Source organism: Capsicum annuum, chromosome 11 (assembly GCF_002878395.1).
Source record: "Capsicum annuum cultivar UCD-10X-F1 chromosome 11, UCD10Xv1.1, whole genome shotgun sequence".
NCBI classification, from domain to species: domain Eukaryota; kingdom Viridiplantae; phylum Streptophyta; class Magnoliopsida; order Solanales; family Solanaceae; genus Capsicum; species Capsicum annuum.
The window spans coordinates 711,349-721,228 of record NC_061121.1 but is presented as its reverse complement, the minus strand read 5'-3'; the positions used below and the strand labels follow the sequence as shown (position 1 = coordinate 721,228).

Here is a 9,880-nt window from a genome sequence, read left to right as displayed (position 1 = left end):
TTTGTTTTCTTTTTCTTTTTCCATTTTCCACAGTTCACAAAGATTACAAACACTTGTCTATATTTTAAATTAATATACTCCTTAATCTTCCACGATCTTAGATCATACAACATCAAGACAAATTTTTTACTAATTTCTAATAAATTAAAAAAAAAAAAAAAAGCTTTGACTTTTCACCAAAAATATGAAATTAAGATCAATAGAGAGATACCCTTTTGAATTATGGTGTTACTGATGGAGAAAAAAGCAATCTTGATGGTATTGGTGTTGTTGTTGTTGTTGACACTGAGTAGTTTAATCAGTTGTCAAGAACAGAAAAAAGTTGATACAAAAAAGGCACCATGGAGGATCCACACATTGTTTTCTGTAGAATGTCAGAATTATTTTGATTGGCAAACTGTTGGATTAATGCAAAGTTATAGGAAGGCAAAGCAACCTGGACCTATTACAAGATTGTTGAGCTGTACTGATGAAGAGAGGAAGGGGTATAAAGGGATGGAATTGGCTCCTACTTTTGAGGTTCCTTCTATGAGTAGACATCCTAAAACTGGTGATTGGTAAAATTCTTGAACTTTTTCGTTTTTTAGTTTTTGTAGATGTATGTGTTGTTGTTGTTGTTAAAATGCTGAATTGGGTTTTTGGATTCTTGAAAATTTGATGAGTTTTGAGCTATTAAGAAGTTGAAAAATTGATGCTTTTTTGTGGATGCATGTGTTGTTGATAAATATAATGCTGAATTGGGTTCTTGATTCTTGTGATTTTGATGGCTTTGAGCTGTTAAGAAGATAAAATGCTGAATTGGGTTTTTTGATTCTTGAAAATTTGATGAGTTTGAGCTATGAAGAAGTTGAAAAATCTCTGTGATGCATGTGTTGTTGATAGATATAATGCTGAATTGAGTTCTTGATTCTTGTGACTTTGATGGATTTGAGCTAATAAGAAGATAAAATGCTGAATTGGGTTTTTGATTCTTGAGACTTTGATGGCTTTGAGCTATTCTTGAAACTTTGATGGCTTTGAGCTCTTAAGAAGATGAAAGATTGATACTTTTCAGCTTTTTGTGGATGAATGTGGTGTTGATGATAAAATGCTGAATTGGGTTTTTGATTCTTGTGACGCTGATGGCTTTGAGCTATTAAGAAGATGAAAAATTGATGCTTTTTAGTTTTTTTTTTTTTTTTTTGTGGATGCATGTGTTGTTGATGATAAAATACTGAATTGGGCTTTTGATTATTGTGACTTTGAACAATTGAGAAGATGAACAAATGGTACTTTGGTCAGCTTTGCCCAGTGTTGTGTGATTGCCACCATTATTTTGTTTTTACTTTAGTTTTTATGTATGGATTCAATGCTTAATTGGGTTCTTGATTCTTGTGACTTTGATGGCTTTGAGCTATTAAGAAGATGAACAATTGATACTTTTCAGTGTTTTGTGGATGCATGAGTTGTTTATAGTAAAATGCTGAATTGGGTTTTTGATTCTTGCGTCTTTGATGGCTTTGAGCTACACGGAAGATGAAAAATTGATACTTTTCGGTTTTTCTGTGGATGCATGAGTTGCTGATGATAAAATGCCGGAATGGGTTTTTGATTCTTGTGACTTTGAGCTATTAAGAAGATGAAAGTTTGATGGCATTGAGCAGTTAAAAAGAAGAAGAAATGATTTTTTTCTTCTAACGCGGGTCAGCTTTGCCTAGTGTTGTGTGATTGCCACCGTTAGTTGGTCTTTGCCTTCAATTGTATGTGTGGGTTCAATGGTGAATATGGTTTTTTGATTCTTGTGGATTTTGTGTCTCTGAATAATCTGGTGAACGAGCACGTGACTTTTGTTGTTTGATTGCCAAATTTATTTGGTTCTTATCTGAATTGGGGTTTCTGATTATTACGGTTTGAATAATCTGTTATTCGAGCACATGAATTTATGTTGTTTTTCCAACGAGGAGACCAGCTTTGCCTATTGTTGTGTGATTGATAGGTTTATTTAGGTTTTGCCTTCGATTTTATGTGTTGATTCAATGCTGGACAGAATTTCTAATTCTTGTGACTTTGATAGCTTTGAACAATTAAGAGTATGAAGAAATGCAATAATACCTTTTTTCCCCACGAAACGTGTCAACTTTGCCCAGTGTTGTGTTACTGCCACGTTTATTTTGTTATTTTTTTTTCCGTCAATTTTCATTTTTGAGTTCAATGTTTACTGGATCGGATTTTTAATTCTTGTGGCTTGATGATTTTGAACGGTTAAGATTATGAAGTTATGAAACTATGTTGTTTTTCCAACTGAGGTATCAGCTCTATCTGTGATTATGTGGTTGCTACCTGTATTTGGCTTTTACCTTCAAGAATCAATTTTTTGTGTCTAATTCAATCTAAACTGGGTTTGCCATTCTTGCGACTTTGATTCCGTCGTACATTTAAGATGTGAAGAGATAAAAATATGCTATTTTTGACAAAGGTGCCGGCTTTATGAAATGTTGTTTGATTGATCCTTCTTTATTTTCTTCCTACTTTTGGATATGCATTTGCATATAAAAATCAGTGTTGATATTTGTCACTGGTGGTTCTGAATTATCAATAATTAATGATGTAAAACGTTCAAAGGCGATTGAGATATCTCTGATAATAGTAAGGTTGGATTTCCTTCCAATTCTGAATTATTTTTTTTAAAAGGTAAAGGTTTATTGATTAAGTTCCAAACGTACCAAAATCAAAGGTCCATACAGTCAACTATGACATCTCCCTAGCAACTCCAAAAAGTTGCCTCCCGATTCTGAATTTTGAACTGGATATCCTTAAGTTGCTATGTTAACTGCTCCAGTATTGATGAATGATGAAGATCAAATCTGGTCAATTTTCCTTTAGTTTACTTGGAGAAGAATGGTAGACTACTTAATAAATGCGTTACCATTTGATTTTGTGGGATAATTTGCCCTTGCATTTCATCTCCTGGTTTTTGTTTGCGCAATGTGTCGGTCCTTTTTAACATCTTCTTTTTATCATCTTGCTAACTGCTTTGGTTGTTCTCCTCTATATTTAGTGATTTCATGGGCCAGTTCTTCTCCTCCACTTTACTTCTGTAGAGTTCTCGCCATACTCGAATTTATTCTAAATAGAGTGTTATTCATTATTTTATGTGAACATATTCAGCTATAAGATTGGACTTTTATGTGCAGAAAGAACCATCTGTGGGTACTCTTTGGCACTACAAATCATTTTACCAGTCTTATAATCACAACATTTCAATCTCTTTTTTCTTCCTCGAAAAAGATGCAATTTATGTTTTTTTCTTGATTTCTTTGTCTTTGTTTCTTTTTAGTTGTGTTATAATCTTCCTCTTATCTGATTTGTAAGCACTTGCGTTGGTTCAATGCGACAGTTGCAACATGTAATGCCGATCAGAGAAGATTATACTGTTCTGTTTGTTCTGCAGGTATCCTGCAATTAACAAACCAGCTGGAGTTGTTCACTGGCTTAAACACAGCAAAGAGGCAGATAATGTTGATTGGGTTGTCATACTGGATGCGGACATGATCATTCGAGGTCCAATTGTACCATGGGAGATCGGGGCAGAGAAAGGGAAGCCTGTTTCTGCGTATTATGGGTAAAACCAAATTCCCATTTTACCCATTTTTCGTTTCACTATTTTAATAAGATCTTGATGTGGAAGCAAAAGAACTTCTTGACAGAAACAAAGATAATTTGCAATCATGTCTTATCGATATATAACTTAATGATAACTTGAACATCTACGTCCAGGAAATATCTATATTTCTCAAAATATGTAAACATCATCAAAGTGAACTAGAAAGGAAATAATCCCTTGCACTTCCTCTATGGACTCGTATCAACTCATTAACTTTTATTGCGCTTAGCACGTGAAAGCAGATTCCTGATTCAAGGAAAGCCATTAGCATCAAAGAATTAAAAACGTGCGTAAAAGATGTTTGTACGAGGACTATTTTTGGTATTTTCTTGACAACCTGCAGCACCCCTTTTCAAATTTATACTAACCTTAATTATATAAATCTTCTTTTCAGATTGATTGTTTATCATAATACCCGTCCTTTACTCTCTGTTTTTGAGGAGTTGTTGATTCCGAAAATTTATTTTATGTTAGGTATTTAATTGGATGCGACAATATTCTTGCAAAGCTGCATACAAAGCATCCTGAATTTTGTGATAAGGTTGGTGGGCTATTAGCCATGCATATAGACGATCTTCGAGCTTTGGCACCCCTATGGCTTTCAAAGACTGAAGAAGTACGGGAAGACAGAGCCCACTGGCCAACCAACTATACTGGTGATATCTACGGAACAGGGTGGATCAGTGAGATGTATGGATATTCATTTGGTGCTGCTGAGGCAAGTTTTTTCAATTGTTTATCTTTTATTTTACAGATATTTGTTGCTGCTTTTCTGATCTTTTATTAAGATATTATATATATCCTTGATGTTTGATTTGTCAGGTAGGACTCCGGCATAAGATCAACGATAACTTGATGTTATACCCTGGCTATGTTCCACGAGAGGGTGTTGAACCTATTCTTATGCATTATGGCTTGCCTTTTACAGTTGGAAACTGGTCATTCGATAAACTAAAACATCATCAGGACGACATTGTCTATGATTGCAACCGGCTTTTTCCTGAACCTCCTTATCCCCGAGAGGTAAAATTTAGTGTGCGCCATTAAAATAGATCATCTTTAGTCTATGCGTTTTAAATTTATTTGTTTCTTACCAGCATGGCTTCCATTTGTGAATGCTCAATATGCTCTGAAGGAAAAAATTCAATGTCAATTGATGCTAAAACTTGTTAAATGACAAATTCATTTATACAGTAAGTGCAGGTGGTTGGGGTGAGCGACAGAGTATATTTAGTGTTGTCGCCTTCTATATGTGATGCTTCTACCACCATGTCACCATGTTTATTCCAACATATTTAGAAATTCAGATTGATGTAGTGAATTAGGCCGACTTGAGCTGATATAAGCTGTGTTATCTGTTAAATCTATCATAAGCTGAGATACTTACATCCTTGACCTCCATATCCTTTCATCTAAGGTCATGTCCTCGGCAAGATGCAGTGTGCTATATCCGTCTAATCACCTCTCCCCAATACTACTTCTATTCGACCTCCTCACTGGTGCATCCTTGCATCTCTTCACATGCCCAAACCATCTCAACCTCGCCTCCCTCATCTTGTCCACCACAGAGGTCACTCACACCTTGTCCCAAATATCTTCGTTCCTAATCCTATCTCTCCTAATTTGCCCACACATCAACATCCTCATTCCGCTTCTTTTAAGACAAAAGATTGATAAGAAATTTTAGTAGGTAGTCGAGCGTTGTCTTGTTCTTTTTATATGTATTGTCATTATTACCCTCGTAGTCTCTATGTCGTCGATGTTATTTTTACTTACATCACTAAGAGTTATTTGGATAATTTATTCTGCAAGATAACTTGCATTCTATTTTCTTGCGACGTTCATTAGAATCTCTACGATTATTTGCTTCTTGCAGGTAACACAAATGGAACCTGATCATAACAAAAGGAGGGGGTTGTTTCTGAATGTAGAGTGCATTAATACCATGAATGAGGGCCTTTTGTTACAACATGCTGCCTTTGGATGCCCTAAGCCTAAGTGGTCAAAATATCTAAGCTTCCTAAAGAGTAAAACGTTCGCTGAACTAACTCAGCCAAAACGTTTGACTACCCAAAGCCGACAAATGATGGAGGTTGAACATAAAGAAGTTGATAATGAACCTGAAAAGCCACACCCAAAAATCCACACTATTTTCTCTACAGAATGCTCGCCTTACTTTGATTGGCAAACGGTGGGGCTTGTCCACAGTTTTTACAAGAGCGGTCAGCCAGGGAATATCACAAGGCTTCTAAGCTGTACAGATGAAGATTTAAAGCAATACAAAGGCCATGATCTAGCTCCCACCCACTACGTACCATCCATGAGTCGACATCCATTAACGGGAGATTGGTAATCTATTGTTTCCTGGTTTTTCTTTTTTACAATATATATGACCTTTTGATCAAAACCATCTTTCACATTCGGAGATTTTTGTAATGGAAATGAAACAGAATAGTTTTAGCGCTTGAGGGAGCATAGAGAATTATTAAATGAGCATCCTTAATAAAATAAGAAAGACCAAGGTCCATGTGGAAATTTTTTTGACATCAAGCCGTATCTAATTTGATCCAATTTTAAATCTGAATTGAAGCTGATCTAGAGCTAGACAGCTAGATATTTGAGTAAAGAATTGTTTATTAATACATTGTAAACAACATATTGTACGTAAATATTTTTTTTATATGATGTACACAAAGTAGGAGTTTTTGGAGCAAGTTTGTCCCAAGAATCTAGTTTTTGCTTATTTCAGGTATCCGGCAATCAACAAACCGGCTGCAGTTCTTCATTGGATGAATCATGTGAAGACAGATGCTGAATACATTGTAATTCTTGATGCCGACATGATCATGAGAGGACCGATAACACCATGGGAATTCAAAGCACATCGCGGCCGACCTGTTTCAACTCCTTATGAGTAAGGGTTATAAGTTATGATTTTCATTTTCGTTCTGTTGGGGGATTGCATGGTCTGTTACAAATATTTACAATTCGGCGAATCAGTTCTTGCCTTATTCTTGCATGAAATTCACATTGCACAGATTTTTACCGATCTACTTTTGTTCCTATTCTGAATCAGCTACCTTATTGGCTGTGACAACATACTGGCAAAGCTCCACACTCGCCATCCTGAAAATTGTGACAAGGTTGGTGGTGTAATCATTATGCATGTAGATGATCTACGGAAATTTGCGTTGCAGTGGCTTCACAAAACGGAGGAGGTTCGATTAGATAGATCTCATTGGTCCAAGAACATAACAGGAGATGTCTACGAAGCTGGATGGATTAGTGAGATGTATGGTTACTCATTTGGTGCCGCAGAGGTACTTTCTGGATTTATTATCAAAGATTAGAAAAGTTGCTGTCGTGTGACCAGGACGCCACGTGTTCAAGCCGTGGTGACAGCCTCTTGCAGAAATGCAGGGTAAGGCTGCGTCCTTAGACCCTTGTGGTCCAGCCCTTCCCCAGACCCGTGCATGGCGGGAGCTTTTAGTGCACCGGGATGCCCTTTAGTCCTCTTCATCAGTTTATGCAGCATCCAACTGATGCAGCACATGCCAAATAGTGAGAGTTATCGACTTGTTAGTGCTACTGTACTCTAATCTGCAAATCTATCTAATCTGAATGTAGTTGAATTTGCGACACGTCATAAGCGACAAGATTCTGATATACCCTGGATATGTTCCTGCACCCGACGTAAAATATAGAGTCTTCCACTATGGCTTGGAATATAGGGTTGGTAACTGGAGTTTTGACAAAGCAAACTGGAGACACACTGACTTGGTTAACAAATGCTGGGCTAAGTTTCCTGATCCTCCTGATCCATCGTCACTTGATCAAACTGACAACAATGCCTTACAACGCGACTTGCTTAGCATAGAATGTGCAACGACATTGAATGAAGCGCTTCGTTTACACCACGAGAGAAGAAAATGTCCAGATCCTAACACTATTTCCACGCCCAAACGCGAAAGAGTAAATCAGGAGAGAGTCAATGAAACTAAAACCAATGCTGAAACTAGAACCGATGCTGAAACAAGAACCGGTGTTGAAACTAGAGCGGATGCTGAAACAAGGAACGGTGTTGAAACTAGAGCGGATACTGAAACAAGAACTGATGCTGAAACTAGAATGGCTGTTGAAACAACCACATCGAGGAAGTTTGGAAACGCTGACGACGTTCAGGCCTTGAGGCACGATGAAATGCCTAAAAACAATTCTCAGAAATCCTCGTCCCAAGTTGAAACATCAAACGGAACATTCACTTCCATGAGATTCTGGATCATGGTCTTGTGGGCGGTTTCAATCTTCCTCTTCTTAGGTGTCATGTCCGTTGTGCTTAAAGGCCGTAAGGGATTGAAAAAGAGAGGTAAAGGTTACAAGGCTAAGAGAAGAACTTCATATTCCGGTTTCTGGGACACGAATGGACAGGATAGACATCTACGCAACGCTGAAACAGCATAGGAAACTCTCTTCTTGGTACAAACGTCAAAAGTTCGCTGCACATCAAACATGATCATTCGCGACATGGTCCGTGTAAGTTCATTACTTTTAACAACGACGAAAAAAAACATTTCTTTTAATCGAGTTACTATGTTTAGTTGATTGGTCATTGCCATTGGATCAACTTCACATGAACTATGACTAGCAACAAACATAATGTTTAGTACAAGTTCAGGAATAGAGTTTTTTGGCCTAATGCTGTTTTTTTTTTTTTTTTTACTTTTTCTAGAAAAAAAAAGGTAGTAAAGTTTCCTTTTTTGTTTTGAAATAATTACAATTCTTTGTATTTTAATTTTCTGCAGGTGTAAGTTTCATGAGTATTAATAAGTTTCATTTCAACTTGTATTGTTTCAAAGTTATGTTATATTATATGTTCTCTATAACAGTATCTCGTTATAGCAGTTAGATGACATACACTGCTATTTCTAGAACAACATATTCAGTGTATTCGGACATAGTGAGTTCTGAGGAGGATAAACAGAGGCGAACTCAGGATTTGAAGTGTGTGGGTGCACCAGTGTTTTCAAAGACGTGCATAAGCCTCAAAGTAAGACTCAAAATGTGTTAGAGCGCTCGACTCGCTTAATGTGCAACTTAAGTTCTAATTTCTGATACATGTTTTCCCTTGTCAATGAGACTTTCTGAGTAGACGAACACTAAATAATTGATACGTCATTTTATCAAAAAAAATAATTTTTTTGTTCATATATTTGTCATTCATGCTTATATCATTAGTGTTGGACTAGACATATATTTATATCTTTTCTACCTTTATGCCTTTTTTCTCGTTAAATCTCGCGTTTTATTTGTACTTTGTGCTTAAACACAATAGACCTTGAAGCTTTTTTACGCTTATCAAAAAAAATAATTTTTTTGTTCATATATTTGTCATTCATGCTTATATCATTAGTGTTGGACTAGACATATATTTATATCTTTTCTACCTTTATGCCTTTTTTCTCGTTAAATCTCGCGTTTTATTTGTACTTTGTGCTTAAACACAATAGACCTTGAAACTTTTTTACGCTTATTGCTTTTGATAATATTGTGGAGCACCAATATTATCTTAAGACGTTAAAAAAAAATTGGTGTCGATTGAGGAATATTATCATATTCAATTGGTCGCTAAAGACATGAACAATACTGGAAAAATAAATATATAAAATAAATAAGAGATTTAAACTAATAACTTTACTTTTTTATAATATGAAGTTTACTTTTTAACATTTTTAAACTATTAGTTGTGATAGCTCAATGGTCAAGGAGGGTTCCCCTTACGGATTGGTCGCGAGTTCAAATCCCATTTCAGCAATTTTGTTGTTATAAATTTAGTAATAAGCCTTTAAATTTGAAGTATTGAAAATAAAAATTAAGGTGTTGTGTGATCTGAGGATCGATCCCTGGTCACATGGACGGTTGTTATAAATTTAGTAATAAGCCATTAAATTTGAAGTATTAAAATAAAAATTAAGGTGTTGTGTGACCCGAGGATCAATCCCTGGTCACATGGATGGAAGGACTGGCTTCAACCAGTACACCAAGGTGCACTACCATTCATCTTAGGGTGCACAATTAGCTATATCCCAATTTCTTAAGGTATATACACAATTTTTTTCGATGTTAACGGGTGCACGTGCACCTCCACATATACATGTAGGTCCGCCCCTAAGGGTAAAATGTACGCAGTCCATACTACTATCTCCGAAGAGATAGAGAAATTGTTTTCGATAGAGCCTT

The 9,880-nt window shown here is 36.1% G+C and overlaps 1 protein-coding gene across 1 annotated transcript; it reads left to right on the top strand.

The window, feature by feature from the left end:
- LOC107852851 (peptidyl serine alpha-galactosyltransferase) lies at nt 1-8,482 on the top strand. Its single transcript, XM_016697893.2, has 8 exons — nt 1-557; nt 3,431-3,601; nt 4,118-4,361; nt 4,466-4,666; nt 5,520-5,992; nt 6,393-6,557; nt 6,720-6,963; nt 7,271-8,482. Exons 1-8 carry the CDS (start codon nt 223-225, stop codon nt 8,102-8,104), a joined length of 2,667 nt encoding a protein of 888 aa, XP_016553379.1. The 5' UTR covers nt 1-222; the 3' UTR covers nt 8,105-8,482.
- Nucleotides 8,483-9,880: the final 1,398 nt, after the last annotated feature.

What these genes read in the sequence shown, in the direction of transcription:
- LOC107852851 (XM_016697893.2), top strand. Translation starts at nt 223, where the DNA reads ATGGTGTTACTGATGGAGAAAAAAGCAATCTTGATGGTATTGGTGTTG. An exon ending in CATCCTAAAACTGGTGATTG is followed by an intron (nt 558 to 3,430) that starts GTAAAATTCTTG and finishes TTTGTTCTGCAG; the next exon opens with GTATCCTGCAATTAACAAAC. An exon ending in AACCTCCTTATCCCCGAGAG is followed by an intron (nt 4,667 to 5,519) that starts GTAAAATTTAGT and finishes TGCTTCTTGCAG; the next exon opens with GTAACACAAATGGAACCTGA.